Raw genomic sequence first — 16,849 nt, 5'->3', positions numbered from 1 at the left:
CAAATCTGAAAGTCACAAAGCTGATTTAAGGAAGCTCTTCACAGACATCTCATCAGAAGACTTACACATGAGGACTGCATACCTTTTCAATTTGTTTTTGTTTACTGAGTTCTTTCTGTTGCTTCTGTTTTACTCTCTCTATTTCTTTTTGTTTTTCTGATGCCCTACGATCCTGAAGAACAGATGAACACAACTCATCAATTAAATGTGAAAGAACTTTAAAGTTTAGACTTGTTAATACTACTGTTGTAACTTTTTCAAATTATTTTTACATTCTATGTTAGCCATTTATCCAAATTCTGTATAATATAACCTACTGTTAATCCTGCATAGCAAATTATTTTATTTACTGGCTAATCTGAAAGATCTTGTATTACACTTTAATGACCATTCTTAGACAATGAAGTGTTTTGGATTCTTACCAGTTCTGCATGCAAAGCTATCTGTTTTGCCAGCCCAACAGAATCACAAATCTAAAAGGGGAAAAGAAGGAAAAAACTCAGGCAGTTCTCACATCCAGGTAATAATGTCAAGTATCCACATCTGCTGTGACTAGTTTTACAACTTGTTATTTTACACTGCTTCTAACAAAAGCTCATTTCACAATGTTCCAGCCCTAAAACCAAGACTGGAATAAAACCTAAAACCAATGCTGAAGAAAAAAAACATAGATGTTTATTTTCTTCAGCATCTATGAGTTGACACCACTGGCTCTCCCCTCGTACATGCACCCCACTTCCTGTTACCTCAGATTCATTACTGATAAAGTGAGGTCTGCAGAGAATGAAGCAAGCAGCTGCTGATGGCTGCTCTAAGCTGACGACATCTAGAAATAGTTGGTGGTTGGAATACACTGCATTCCTGGGATAAATTAGTAAAGCCAAAGTACCAGCCAGGAAGATGCAGGTCTGCAGTTAGAAGGACCAACTCATCAGCTCAGCATTCTTCGGGGCAATGGGCTTTTTTTGTTCAAGCAATTCAGTTCAGGCAAGGTCTGGAATTTTTTTCCAGAAATCTTTGATTATGATACATATTTCATAACAGAAACACATTTTGAAAAGTTATGTACCTTTTCCCCCTCGTTGTTTGATTCAAATATATAGCAGACTGATGACAGAGTACTTTCACTTCTCCCTCCTGACATCCGAAGAACAAATCCAAAAAGCCTCTTATTTTCCTGGTGTGTAGCATACAAAACTACACTGGGTAATGGAAACTGCCAGACAGTATCAGAAACAGATTATTCAAAGCATTGCAACATCACTCTTATACATATGACCAACTCTTTAAGTTATAAAAATATCAAAAATACAATATTAGAGCTTATGTTTTTTCTTAACAGCATGATAATCCAAGAAAAAATATTATTGGTTTGGATTGCCAGGCAGAGCAAGAGGTTGTTGAAAACTGAATTTCTTCCATTAGTCATTTAACACATTTTACAAAGTCAATAACAAAATGTATTAAATGATTAAATAAATAGGAGCACATACTTGGAGCTATTTCAACACAGACATTTATAAACTCAATCATGTTCACCTTTTAATTCCTACTATAAATTACATGAAATGTTAAATTATAACTTTTTTTCAGAGAGATGGCCATAGACTTCATCCTAACAGCCTAACTATCAATCATAGCTGATACTATTATATCTGAATATCTAGAATCAGGACTATTTATTATAAAGAGGTACGATGTGTATATGCACAAAAAAACTTAAAGCTTTAAACACGTAGAACTCACCGTGAGCCTGGTAACTTGTGTTTGTGGATCAATTAACCTAAAATAAGATTTTGGAAAACAAATTTTAATTAGCCTGAATTATATAAACATTTTTTTCTACAGTTTTTTGAAAGAGAGGTTCTTACTTACTTTAAACAATCACAAGTGACTAATAAATGGGATTCTGTCATACGGAAAATGTTATGGATGGCCCGGGCAGCTAAGATTTGGCGCATTGTTTCATAAACAACATCTGGATTGTCATCTGATTTCACTTCCATAGAACCAAGGAATCTGACAATAAATAACTGATGAAGAATAGAATCTACAACAGAACAAGGTACATTATGAATTTTTAAGTCCCATATTTGTTTTCCCTAAGAATAAAACACACTGCCTCCTTTTAGATTTTCCAGTGAAAAATTCAACCTAGCAGAAGTCTTTAGAAATAACTCCTAACTAGTGTTCAAGTTATAGGAATATTAAGGTCTCAAATTCAAATAGCAAAACGTTATGCTTCAACAATTCGTGCTGCTGAGTAAAAAGAATTCCTTATAATATTCTTATAGCTTTTCTGTAAAATTCTGAAATTATATCAAAATAAATAGTTACTGGAAAAAAAAAGTTATGCTTGCCAGTATAAGAAAACATCAACTTAGGAAAAGCTTAAAAGATATCTTATGCATTGAGAATTTGACTATGTGGTCAAAAGTATGATTCTCTAAGTTTGTGTAAATAATGAAATCTTGAGTTCTGTTGCTATAAGTGTACTATGAGTAGAAAGAGAAGACTGTGGCATAAAGATATCATTAAAATGGCAGACAGCAGAACCAATGAAAACAAGTTTACACAGTATAATGCAGAGAATTTCTAAAATATGAGAATCCTGCAGGATTGTTTTACCTTCAGTTTCAGATTTTGTGCCTCCTCCAGATTCTCCAAATGGATTTGTACGCCTGAAAAGTTTAAAAATAGTAATTTATGAACCAGTGGTCAGTCACCATAAGCCACATGGAAGGAATCTTATTCACTGAAACCAGAGATTAAAAACTAACCATCACAAAACCTTAGGAACACTACTGATGACCAACTTCCTAGATTAAGGCCTCTGCCCTCACACTGAGTTGACAGGCTGAACTCAAAGTTGCCACATTTTAGAAAATGCAAATGGTTAGAGTTCAGCCTCCCCCCCACCCACGTACACAAATCAACATCATAACCCATGTTGCAGAAATGCTTGAATGTATGTATATAAACCACAACAGAGGAACACCTGATTTAGCTTTGATTTTACCTACGTTAGAAAAATGCCCAGCATGTCCTGGAACTGTGAAAACTTTTTAGGTTCTCTAAGTACAGGTCACAAGTAAATTATAATTTGAATGTTTTTCTACTTGTAAACTTGTATTTGTCAAGACATACAGACCAGGATGCAAGGAAAAAAGCTAACTAGAGATGAAAGCTGCCTCCCTCCTCGGTGTGCATGGCTCTTGGCACACCCAAGATGAAAGGAGAGAAGTATAATCCAAAGTAGGCTTAGTAAGTAGAGAGCTAAGTGGTTCTAAAATAACACTGCCATTAAGATAACATGCCATTAAGGACATGAAATTGATGTCCTTAATACATGTCTGACCTATTATATCAAATGCTAAGTATATTTCTGTGATCAAATGTACATTACTTTTTCTTGGTCAAGACCATGTAAAGATACATTATTTGGTGCCCAACCTGCTAATGACTTGCCTTAAGTTACATTTCCCTCATCTACAACCAAATTTTAACTGCTTTGACATGGATATTTCTCATTTTATAAACAAAGATGATTCATTAATAATTCATAGCATGTTTTAGTGCCTTCCTGGAATTTATTCTGACACAAGATAGTATTTTCTAATAAGCCTATAGCACATTAGTCTCAAGAATTTAAAAAATATTGTCATGACCTAAAAACAGAATTGTTAACTTTCTTCTACAATTTTAAGAGCAAATACCTAAGAAGTAGATCTGCTAAGTGATGCAGAATTAAATATCTTTAACACGAAGTTATCTTTGAGGTAGAAAACAAAGAGAAAAACCTGTATAACTCTTCCCCAACTATCAAAATGATGTTAAACAATTAAGGAAAAGTACAATATAGCTGATGTACATACTGAGAGAGACTCAGTTGCAGAAACAGAATCTTAAACCTTACAGACCACTGCACGATGGCCCTGTGGTGCCTATCACTCACCTGCCTCCCTGACCAGAGGCTTTTGCCTGGCCAGGCTGATCTTCACACACGGGAGAAATGATGTCAAACTGTATTGGGGTGTCTGGGGCAACAAGGGAATCTAGAGACAAGGCAGCCAGGTTTGTGGACTCAGATCCTAAGGATCCCGAGCTGCTAGTTCTAGCTGTCGGTGGCCGAGATTGTCTAAGCACGGAAGAAAACAAAGGCATTGCATTTAGTTTTGTCTTTGGGAATTGAACACTTAAGAGTAAGACAAATTTCAATAAACACAATCCCAAATTATAGCTACTTATTTAACAAGAGACTTAAGACTTATTTCTTTACAATTATTATATTCAAAAACTTAAATCACCTCAATCTAAAGATAACAGTGGAATTATTTAGCACTCTTGCTGGTAAATTCACCAATTTGAAAATACACTATGTTGTTGGGAGAATTATTTCATACGAAAGTTAAGTAGCACTGCTAAAATCCAAGTGTGCGCTGACACTTCCAGTAGCCCAAATAGTTCTTTAAATAGCTCACAGTCTGGCAACTCACCCTGTTGGCCGCAGGCTCTCATGCCTCTGCTGGAAAGATGGGGAAGGAGTGACAGCTTCCAAAGCTGATTGATTTACTCGTGCAGCAATTTCCTATTTTGTTTTTAAAGGACTAGTATTAGTAAAGCAAGAACACCAAAAGTTTGAATACACCTGCCTGAGTTGCCAGAATGTTCTTGAGTTACACTAAAATGCAAACTGGAGTTACTAAGGTAATTCCACATTTTCTTAACATTCATAGTGAACATCAGAACATTATAACTTAAGTTTCCTTTTCCTGTAGATTAGGGGGAAAAAATCGATTTTTTTCCTACTACTATACATATTAGTAGGATATAGTTTTTTCTTTAAAATTTTAACTACCAGATTTTTTTGGATTAAGGCTTGTAGTGCTAGTACCTGGCAGGGTGCCTAGCATATAGGCACTCAATACATTTACTAAATAAATTTGGAAGTAGTAGGAAATAGTCATAGAATATTAGAATATTTTATAAATATGCTGAAGTTTTCATAATTTTCCAGAATATATTTATGCTCAGAAATACCTTCATGTTAATTTATAAAGTTATGGATATTTTCAGATCAAAATTTGAAAGAAAGCTTTCCATCAGAATATTTTTAAACTTAATGTTCTACTTAAAATAGTGGTTACATAAAATGGTATTTACATTAGAGAAATTAAGTCACCAAACATTTTTGCATGTCCATGTCTTACAGTCAGCAAAAATATCAAAATTGATCAAAATTTCTTCTCTCAATACAGAAAATAATTCTGGATAATCTGGGAAAGATTAAAACTTAGTTCTGATGATTGGTAAGAAAGTACAATAAGCCTGAATTGTTCTAATTCATCACTGTATTCCCAATGTATTCCCTAGGTATTAACGAGTCATATAATTTGCATTTTAATTTTTTGTTGCTCCCAAGATAACAGAAATGAAAAGCTAGACTGGTAGGAGAACAAGTTACCAAAACCAATACTGATATTCTCAGATTAAACTCCTAAATTGATTAAACAACAGAAGTCGCTCATATTTGGGAGGTCATGAGATTTTCTTTGGTTCAAAACTTATCCCTAGACATCTAAATTGTGCATGTCTGCCCAGGCACCTCACAGCCATTGTCATAAAAACAGAAATCTTCCAAATTTTTCTTCCCTTCACTTGGGCTTAAAACCTGAAAGTCATCTTTTTGTTTAGTTCATACTTTACATTTGTCAGTTACTAACTCATCAAATTCTTTTTACCTGTTTCTATGATTCATTGTTTATTCTCTCTTCACTCAGTTCAGACCCTGTTTAGACCCTTAATTCATGCCTGAGTTATAATAGCCTTCTACATGCCTCCAGACAATCCTGTCTAGTCATACAACAGTTTGAAGACTTAGAAGGGTGAGGGCTTCCTAGAAAAATTAACGCTGCTTCCACTGAAATCTCAGCCCTGCACAGCCCTGGGAGGCTGCCGGATTCATAGCATGCCTGGGCCCCATCAGAGGTCAGGCAGCTCCTGTCCTAAACCAAGTCTTTTCCCAACTACCCTGCCGTATGGGCCCACTGGTTCCTTCCAAAGTTCTCTGCACCCTTGGTTCTGCCTATATGTTTGGACTGCACCTATGGCTATGCCTACACTGCTGAGTTCACCTGGTTTGATACCCTTCTACTCAAAGTGTAATGGGCACAATGGGAGTTCAGCCCCACTCCAGACCTGCTGAAATGTAATATGCACTTTAACAAGATCCCCAGGTGATCTGTATGCACATTTCAGTTTTCTATTCTCCAGCAAGAACCTTCAACTTCAGCTACACTATTAGTTTCATAAACAAACAGATGCATACTATTTCTACATTTGTGCTTTCATTTTTTTATTGTCTGCAGTGTCTTCTCTTTTCTCAAAACATGGACAGCTCACATTTCTACCATCTCCCATCTACAGTTTCCTCTATAACTGATCCACACTCATCTCAACATTCTCAAACCTTAAGCTTTTAGTCATCACCATACACTTTCAATTATATATATATTATTTTATATAAAATGTTAAAGTTTTAATTTTGTCTTCCCATACACATAGGCTCCTGGGGGGCATAGGCCATGGCTTTTCTTCTGTATCTCCCTTCTCCATGGGCACTAAACACAAAAGTTGAGCCCCATTAAATATTTATTGACTGATTTCAATACCTTTTGAAATAACTGTTCCAGAAGGACCAGATATACTCATACACATGATACATTTAATTTGAGTAGCTTTAAAGGTTACAGAACTTGAGACTCTGAATTAAAAGCTATATAAGCCATAGAGCTCTTCAATTTTGCTAGATCTGGATACTATAAAATGAAAGTATTACCTCTGGGTTTTCACTTAAATATATTTGTTTAGATATGTTATTTATTGTACAGATCCACTGCAAGAGGAAAAACAGAAAAATATGATTAGTATTTTTATCTACAATGCTTCTCTTCTGAAAGAATGTTCAATATTTAACCAAAATAGAAGTTTCATTACAAGTAACATATAATCTCTTACAAATACCTTCCTATGCACGTAAACATATATATGTATAATATTTGAAGGTATAAAAGCACACTGAACAGATTACTTTTAAATCCCTACAAGGAAATAAAAAATACTACAATCATGTTAAATTATAATAGTCTCTATTTCTTTAAATATCAGTTCCCCTTTAATCTCCACCAAACTGTCAGGTATCATTAATACTAATGCAAAAATGTTAAGCGCTAAATATATTCCTGGTGACTGTACTTTACATACTTCCCTTCTTTTGAGTTTATAAACAATTAACAGAAAACACTCTCTGCCCCACATCTGTTTCACTCTTTTAAGGATCTCAGCACCTGACGAGCCTCACTAAACTAATGTTCTTTTTGGTAAACACTGCACAGAACAGACATGGGTTCCTTGCAAACCAAAAGCAAGTTTTAGTACCTATTCTTTTCCACAAGATATAAATAAAGGTAGATCTCTACATAATTTCTAACCTTGTCTGGTACAAACACAATTATAATACCATATAAAAGAGCTCAAAATCAACCTCTATTTTCATTGAAGAGTATTTTTCCAGACAAAGTTTTTGAAGTGTCAGTTCTTGGTAGTAACTTACCTTCCATATTTGGTATACTAGAAGTAAAAACGGAGCCAAAAACAAGAGATTCGTGAGCAAGAACAGACACTCCCAAATTTTTGTTTTTCTGTCTTTCATTTCCCCATGGTTTTACACTTCAGCTGCTTCCTGCCTGCCACGCTATATCTGCTGCCACTGTGTTCTTAATACAGCAAATACTTTGCAGAGAGTTAGTGAGAGAAGAGAATAAATTAAACTGTCACCTCATGACACTAACAGCCTGCCAAAAAGTAACAGTCACAAGGTCATTTCTGAATTTTGAGCCTTTAAAAAGACAGCAGGGAGGTGATCTCTAAGGTCTCTTCACAGGTTCTGGTATAAAATTTTGTGTGAAACTTAAGAATGTTGCTTGAGGAACAACAGACTTTTATGAAAAAGACATTTTAATTAAGTAGGATTTTATGTCTATAATGAACATATTAATATGTGTTTTGTTATCAGAAAAGTATCTTAAGATGCTACTGAAGAAATTAACTAGATGAAATTTTACCTCTTCATGGTCCTTTTTACTCTCTGCTTGCAATATTGAAGATCTGGAAAAAAAAAATTGACCCTCAACTTTTAAAAAAACGTATTTTCAACATGATCTGAGAAAATTTATCTTGGCAACCACATATAAAACCAATCAGTATCAAAAAAACAAAAACCCCAAATACACAACCAACCCGTATATGCAAAGATACACCAAAACAGAAACAGGTGCTCATTCTCACAAGCGAAGGTATCCCGCATCCAAGACAGTACATTTCAACTTTTGACACCATATACATTTGAAATACAAATCAGTGATCCTTATAGAAAACACTAATTTTACTTCATTATTTTTTCTCCTGGAATACATTTAGACAAAATTTTTAATATATTAATCACCAACAGGGATATTTAGCTTGTCTGTAAATGTGAATATTTTAAAAGTTAGAGAAAGAAATAGTTCTTTACTAATTTTTAATCACATCAGGAATTTGAATGGAAAAATCATGTTATACATTATCAAAAACCTGAAAATTAAATATAGGTACGTGTAGTAACTTATTAACAATTTGGTAATTTTGACAAATGAACAGAGACTCCCAACATCTAGCAAGATTACTGACACAGCAATGGGCATTCATCATATAATTATGGAATTTGAAATTAAAAACCATTTTGATAAGAGATAGTGAGCCCTAACATCTTAACATATATAAAGAAGGAAAATGATTTTTAAGGAACCCAGAAGCTACTACTGAACAATGAGAAAGATCCAAAACAGTATTTCAATTAAGTACAGAAAAACCTGCAGGTAACTTAAATATCATTAGGAAAAACATTCTGGTGTACATTCATAGATGGGTTATAATGTAGCTATTATGAGATGTTTGAGGAAGTGGATGCACGTCCAAATTATATATATGGAAGTTCCTCAACTATTTTAAAAATGTACCTAGAATAGAACCTGTAAGGCAGTAGACCAAAAAATTAATTGTGGCTTCTGGTTAGTAAAGTCACAGCCTTTTTTCAGTACTCATTTCTGTATTTTTCTGTGCTTTTCAAAAATTTGTTCTAAAGGGTACTCCATGGATTCTCAATTAATGCAAAGGTCATAGAAGTTTTTTTAAAATGGCATATAAATATTAGTGGACTGAGTAATTTGATCAGAAATATTAACATTTAAAAATAACATCATGGGCTAATTAAAAAAACACACAACAAATAAGTGATGGCAAGAGAAAAGGGAACCCTCATACACTGTTGGTGGGAATGGATATTGGTGCAGCCAGTATAGAGAGCAGTATCAAGGTTTCTCAAAAAACTCAGAATATGACTGCCCTTGTACTGTTCACCATGTAAGAATTTATTCACTCTGTAAGAATTCGTTCACCATGTAAGAACTTGTTCGTTATGCTTCAGAAGATTGGAGACTGACGAGAATTAGGCTTGAGATGGATTAATGATTGTACATTGAGCATTGACCCCCCTATACTGAATTTTATTGTTGTTAACAACCATTTGATCAATAAATATGAGAGATGCCCTCTCAAAAAAAAAAAAAAAAAAAAAAAAAAAACTCAGAATAGAAATACCATATGACCCAGCAATTCCACTACTAGGAATATACCTGAAGGAAACAAAATCATAATTCAAAAAGATATATGCACCCTTATGTTTACTGCAACGTTATTTGCAACAGCCAAAATACAGAAGCAACCGAGGTGTCCATCAGTAGAGGAGTAAAGATGTGGTATGTAACAATGGAACATTACTCAGCCAGAAAAAAGAATGAAATATTGCCTCTTGCAACAACATGGATGGACCTAGAGGGCAATATGCTAAGTGGAGTAAGTCAGACTGGGAAAGACAAATACCATAAGATTTTACTTACTTGCAGAATCTACTGCTGGTTTCATAGGGGAATGGAGTGGGGTTATGGGTAAAATAGGTGAATGGGATAAAGAGGTACAAACTTCAAATCATAAAATAAATTAGTCACGGGGATGTAAGTACAGCAAAGAGAATATAGCCACTAATATTTAAATTTCTTTCTTTGTTGACAGATGGTAACTATACTTATCTTAGCATTTAGTAATACATATAATTGTCAAATCACTGTTGTACATCTGAAACTAGTAATATTGTGTATCAACTGTATTTCAATTTAAAAAAATTTAAAAACCATTATTGTTAACACCTACCACATGCTTGGCGCATTACATATGTTAGATTTCTATTCTTTGTAACAATTTACACAGTAGGGATTATAAATCCCCCCATTTTACATGTAGAAAAACAGAAGCTCAGAGAGGTTATATAAACTGTGAAGGGCCACACAGTAAGCAGTGGATCCAGAATCTGATTTTCCTAACTGTAAAGTTAGGGCTCTTCCCCAGACCATGCAGGATTTTCAGTGACCAATCTCTTAGCATGAAGTCACAGGTCTCTACCATATGACCTTGCCTTGACAACCTCAAAATATTAAGACATCATTTAACCAAATCAGAAAAAAAAATCAACTGATTTCCACAAGATTAAAAAGAAAATCATCTTAATACATAATAAACCTAAAATATCTATGAAATGTCTGAATGAAAAGGAACTATCTGTCATTTCAGTAGTTTAAATATTATAGATTTTACTAATAGTAGGAAAATATACTAACTTTTTTCCATCAAAAGAGGTGATCTGAAAACAGTATCGCCTGTCTTCACAGTCCACAGCCATTACTGAACAGTTGTCTATGTCCATGGCCAGGCCTCCTGCTACGTCTCCACGGGCCTGACTCATTAAGTTTCCGCCCTGCGTGAAGTAAAACTGTCTGTCCCAGGTAGATGACACCAAGCCTGTTTTACTAAATGAAGAAAGTACATTCACTCTTTAATAATGACACACCTGAAATAGTAACTCAGAAACAAGATAAACCATGTCACAAAGAAACAAGGCTGGAAATTACCAAATTACAGCTGTTATAATGATGTCCCATAAAATACAGTTCTGAGGGAATACTCAAAATGAGCACTTATTTTACTCATAGGATTGACTTGCTTTCTCCCATTTTCAGTTAAAAATTAGAGTTTATGGTATAAATTACATACACAGTAAGAGAAATGATATTTCACAGCTTTCATATGTTATGTTAGATAACACTACCTAAAAAGACTGCCCTCAGTTAAACCAAAACAGTTTGGCAATGTTACCCATTATAAACTCTATTTGCTTGCAAATACCTTGGATGATAAACAACATACAAAAGTAGCAACAGTTTTCTTACTTCCTAGCATTCAGGTATCCGGCCTTTCGGGTTAAGTTTCGATTAACAGGAAATTTCATGGGATCTGGGTCAGGCAGATACAAAGGGTCACTGGCTATTTCCAAGTCCTCTATTGTCTGCTGCATGGTCTCCACATCACTGTCCATTTCCCTGCGAACACTAACACAGACAACAGATTGACTACCAACTACACAAAGAACTCCTTACCAAAAACATGTATCTGTGGATTCTGTATGTATTTTCTTAGAGTGGTCAAAGTAACATGAGCACTTCATGAAAACAGCTTTACATCTTATTTGAAATTTAGATTTTTGGGAAACAATACTAAATTCAAAAACTAAAGAAGGAACATTGAATGCCTCACTGTCCTGTGCTTTTAAAACAACAGTCATTTTCATCTCCATCCAAACCCCAAGGTGACCCCATCACTGCTCAGACTTCTGAATCTAAAGACCTGCTTTCTCTCTGTAAGGTTTCATGGCTTGGAAAGCAAGATTTTTAAAAAATAATTCCCCATCCATTCTTCCACAATTCAGATAATTATGAAGATGACTCACATAAGGATAATTACTATTGTGTCTGTTATATCCAAACATAAAACATAGTTTAGAATCACTAAAATAGCATCAGATTTGACCCTTCTGAACATTACCGTTCAGACCCTGTGGAAAAGATGGAGAAAAAACCCAGAAGCATCTGTGAGCCACAGGAGAACACTCTCAAGGCAGGGAAAAGGACCCCTTAGGAAACTAAATGGTAAATACAGTTAAATATGGCATTTAGCTGTTAACTTATTCTTGTAACTTCACTTTCAATTTTAAGGAAGAAAATAACTTACTTCTGTACACTTGTCCCAATATTAGTTAAGAATTCTTCCAGTTGTTCACTGAGATTTTCAGAACCCATCTTAAAGAAATTTATCTGGGCAAGACGGGGTGGGGGTGGAAAATTGAACAACAAAAGCAGACACATAAATACTTCAAGTGAATCATATAGACAGCCTCCAAGATACATGCTTAAATAAAAAAGGACCATTCCCATTTGTGTAAAAATAGGCTGCAGTATATAAGGACTTCTACTGGGCATGGAGCCACTGACGGAGCTAGACAAATGTCTCTACACACTTTTATAGATCAATACGTGTACATCGTAAGTAATTTATAAAAATTGGAAAAACAAATTTTTAAAAAAACTTAAAGTAAGTTATATGGATAAATATTTCATGTTTACTATTAAGATAAATGTTTTATATCTTGAATAATAAGCACTCATGTTTGAAGGAGTATTCAGATATCTTTAAACCCCTTTTTTAAGTGGCTGCCCAATATGACTCAGATTTAATTTTCTAGCCTCCTTCCTGATACACACCTCCTGGGACATTGTGGTTCTATTATTTTTAATTCAAGAATTCTGCAAGGAACAGGAGATAAACTAACTTGTCCATTCTCTTTCAGATCTAGTATGAAGCAGCCGTGAGGAGAAGCTCCAGCAATAGAAGCAACTCCAGAAGTCATTTCGCTTTGTCTCCAACTGTGATGGACAAGGGCTAAATATAAGGTAAGTGGTTTTATTTACCCTAAAATACTTGAAATCTTCATTTGCAAGGAAAACCATTCTCCCTAACTTCCTTAAAATAGCACTCTGATGACATTTTTTAATTAGTTTTTAAAACACAGACACAAATGAGTGTTTTGATCTTAGTTTGTAATACCCTTATATTTAATATAAATATCAAACTTAATATAAAGTTTTTAGGACAGTTATAATCTAAAAACAGTACAGTATTCACCTGAGCTTGCATGTATCCAAGTAGAGGTTCTAATAATGCTATTTTCTTTTTGTACTGAAGAGTATTTAATGCACAAAAATAATGCATCATGGTCTGGTGTTGCTTTTTTCTTGAAGTGTAGACGTCCTCTGTTACTTCATACTTCACCTTGGAATGAAAAGTAAAATAAATGTTATTAATTTAATTTTAAATTATCTTCAGTAGTGGCTGTGGGGAAGAGCCTACCAAAAGAAAAAGGGCATCCCCAGGACTTGGTGCATAGCTTTCTGGTTTTCTGAGATCTTAGGAATCCTGCAAAATATTGGCTGAGGTAGTTTTCCTGTTTTACTACCAACCACTTCATTTTAAAAATGCACATTAAGAGGAAAACTCTGCTAATAGCTAAGAATGGTACAATGACTAAACTGAGCATGGCAGAGGAAGTCTGCAACATAGGGGAAAGGCAGACAATTGTTTGGAATTAACTGTAAATCTGATCTTCGTCACTCCTCCTGGTTCTCCCCCTCCTGTTCCTTCTCTCATACTTGCTTGTTTTCCTTCTCACCCACACTTAGATATGTATGTTCCCCTGAGTTCTTCTATTCAGACAAGTATTTATTGAACCACTACTATGTAATATGCATAGACTTCCCTATTCTTGCTTTCCTTAGAATACCAAATCAAGCACCAAGAACTCTCCAATACACCAATGACTCCCAAATTTTTATCTCCTGCCTTTCATTCTCCAAAGTGTCAGAGGAAACACATCTCCATCTGGGTTCTTGGTGTGCGTGTGTCTGTGTGAGAGAGAGAGTGAGAATGTGCTGGAAACAGTATCTTTCCCACAAAACCTGCTCCTCTCTTTGTTTCTTAGCTCTTTTAGTTATTTCAAGATCCAGCCCATCATCCAAGAATTCTAGGACTCATTTTTTATTCTTCCTCCTACCATGTCTTATCCATTCTACTTATGAAATATTTTCCAAAAGTATTCCTTCCTCCCCACTTGCATTAACATTTCATTTTATTTCATTAATATAACATTCCATTTCATTAGCTGAGATTCTCTTAATGTTTTTGCAAATTATTCCAATGATACCTTTTCACTGGATTGCTTTAGTCTTGTCTCCATCACATTTACATTAATATTTTTATTCTGTAATAAAACTGCAGTATTACTCAACTACTTAGAGTCCTTTGGTGGCTGCCCAGTCCCTCTAACACAAATTTCAAAGCCATCAGCACAGTAATCTGGCCCCAATTATTTATTTCTTGTCATGTCTGCCACACCTCCCCAAATACATCCAATGCTCCATAAAACACTCCATTTTCACAATAATTATTGCTGGAATTTAATGAAAACTTGCTGTAAGCCAGTTACTCTGCATGCATTGCCTCATTTCATCTTCACAACATGAAATAAAGGCTTGAAATTAAGTAACTAGTGTGGGACCTCAGGCAAATAAATGGCAAAGCTGAGATTTGTCCTCAAGCAATCTGACTCCGGAGCTGGTACTCATAACCTCTACACTCCCCAGACTCTACCATGTGCTTCTGCAAAGGCTGTTTTTCTTCCAGGAATACCCTCCCCCAATCCCAGACCGGCGATGTCACTGTGTCCTTATAAGCAGCTGCTGCCAAGGCTGCAGACACCAACTCCCAGGCCCAGAGGCCACTCCACCCCGACATCTGGCGGAGGCCACTCATCAAGCCTTGGAGTAGACGCTGAGAGAGCAATAATCTTAAGATGCATCCAGATGACCTTGTTACATTCTGCTCTTTGTTCTTTACTCAAATGCATTTCTCCTCAAACACAGCCTAATATTTCTGGATTTCACTCCTTCAAGTGTGCATGTTGTGCCTGTGTGTGTGTGTGTGTGTCTTCATTCCCTGGAATTGAGATGGTTCTCACAGCAGAATTTCATTGTTAGGTATGCAACAATTCAACTTTTTAACCACTGATCTCAGAAGACCATGTATTTATTGTAAGTTTAAATATATACATGGTCAAATAAACACAAAACAAATACAGTGTCATCAAAATACAAAGCAAAAGGAGCAAGTACTATATACTGGGCATGAACTAACGTTTTCAGAAGTTATATTTATAAAATCTTCTCGAAAGAAAAATACTTTGTTTAAAGGGACAATTCATCTGTCAGAAAGGCTCTGAAACAACTACAAGAATAAACTAAAGGCAACAGAGCAAAACATACGAAGTAACTGTTGGCTACTATTCTTAAGCAGGAAAACCAGACCCCTTCATGGACAGTTTTTGATTGTGATACCCACAGAGTAAGTATTTATCACACCTTGTCATTTTCTCTTTTTTTGGACAATCGGCTATATCTGTTAATTGCAGCGTCATGATCTAAAAAACAGAGACAACTATTAACAATACAACAGTACTTTGCAAAACTTATAAATGCTTTAAAAGGTCTTCATGTGTGTATTTTTCAACAAATGTACTAAAGCAAAGTAAGAATTCCCTCCCATATGATCACCTAAATGTTTACCACAAATTTCCCCTAAAGTATGTTTCTATTTATTAAATTGGTAAAAACATCTTTTAATTTTTAAAAATTATTATATATAATCTGGCCACAGATTTTTGTTAATAAAGAAATGCATCACTCATCTCAACATATGCTGAAAAAACATTTGAAAGAAATTGAAGAAGACAAAAGTAAATGGAAAAATATTCCACACTCACAAATAGGAAGAATTAATATTGTCAAAGTGGCCATAATCTGAAAAGCAATCTACAAATTCAATGCAATTCCTATTAAAATACCAATGGCATTTTTCACTTAATTAGAGTAATGAATCCTAAAATTTGTAGGGAACCACAAAAGACCCCAAATAGTCAAAGCAATCTTGAGAAAGAACAAAACTGGGAGTATCACGCTCCGTGATTTCAAGCTTTACTACAAAGCTACAGTGATTAAAAGAGTATGATGCTGGCACAAGAACAGATACACAGACCAGTGGAAGAGAATAGAGCGCCTAGAAATAAACCCATGCACATACAGTCAATTAATACATGACAAAGGAGGCAAGAATATACAATGCGGAAAAGACAGTCTCTTCAATAAATGATGTTGGGAAAACTGGACAGCTACATGCAAGAGAATGAAACTGGATCACTGTCTAACACCATACACAAAAATAAGCTCAAAATGGACTAAAGACCTAAATGTAAGACATGAAACCATAAAAACTCTTAGGAGAAAACAGGCAGGAATCTCCTGAACGTCAGCATTGGCATTAGTAATTTCTTTCTGGATATGTCTCCTAGGCAAGGGAAACAAAAGCAAAAGTAGACAAATGGGACATCAAACTAAAAAGCTTCTGCACAGCAAAAGAAACTCAACAAAAAGGCAACCTACTCTATGGGAGAATACGTTTGCAAACAATACATATGATAAGGGCTAATATCCAAAATATAAAGAACTCCTACAACTCAACACCAAAAAGACAAATAGTCCAATTAAAAACTGGGCATCCAATACAGATGACCAACAGGCACATGAAAAGACACTGACATCACTAATCAGGGAAATGCAAACCAAAACCACAATGAGGTATCACGTCACACCAGTCAGAATGGCTACTATCCAAAAGACAAGAAATAACAAGAATAGGGGAGGATGTGGAGAAAAGAAAATCCTCCTACACCATTGGTGGGAATGTAAATTGGTCCAGT

The 16,849-nt window shown here is 35.1% G+C and overlaps 1 protein-coding gene across 2 annotated transcripts in view; it reads right to left on the bottom strand.

Moving 5' to 3' along the window:
- Positions 1-16,849, bottom strand: part of APPL1 (adaptor protein, phosphotyrosine interacting with PH domain and leucine zipper 1) — a 33,729-nt gene that overhangs the window by 4,297 nt on the left and 12,583 nt on the right. The window contains exons 7-21 of one of the 2 annotated variants that reach the window (XM_037019128.2): positions 15,456-15,514; positions 13,168-13,314; positions 12,217-12,299; positions 11,379-11,537; positions 10,770-10,958; positions 8,124-8,166; positions 6,839-6,895; positions 4,497-4,588; positions 3,956-4,138; positions 2,629-2,681; positions 1,876-2,050; positions 1,747-1,783; positions 1,070-1,216; positions 423-473; positions 83-172 (exon numbers count right to left, since the gene is read on the bottom strand). In XM_037019128.2, the coding sequence (XP_036875023.2) occupies positions 83-172; positions 423-473; positions 1,070-1,216; positions 1,747-1,783; positions 1,876-2,050; positions 2,629-2,681; positions 3,956-4,138; positions 4,497-4,588; positions 6,839-6,895; positions 8,124-8,166; positions 10,770-10,958; positions 11,379-11,537; positions 12,217-12,299; positions 13,168-13,314; positions 15,456-15,514 (1,565 nt within the window). The remainder of the gene's footprint in view (positions 1-82; positions 173-422; positions 474-1,069; positions 1,217-1,746; positions 1,784-1,875; positions 2,051-2,628; positions 2,682-3,955; positions 4,139-4,496; positions 4,589-6,838; positions 6,896-8,123; positions 8,167-10,769; positions 10,959-11,378; positions 11,538-12,216; positions 12,300-13,167; positions 13,315-15,455; positions 15,515-16,849) is intronic. The other variant, XM_037019129.2, reaches the window with a different exon arrangement.

The sequence above is a fragment of the Manis javanica genome, chromosome 3 (assembly GCF_040802235.1).
Source record: "Manis javanica isolate MJ-LG chromosome 3, MJ_LKY, whole genome shotgun sequence".
In the NCBI taxonomy this organism is placed as follows: Eukaryota; Metazoa; Chordata; class Mammalia; order Pholidota; family Manidae; genus Manis; species Manis javanica.
The sequence above is the reverse complement of the archived record's forward strand: the minus strand, read 5'-3'. Positions and strand labels throughout refer to the sequence as shown.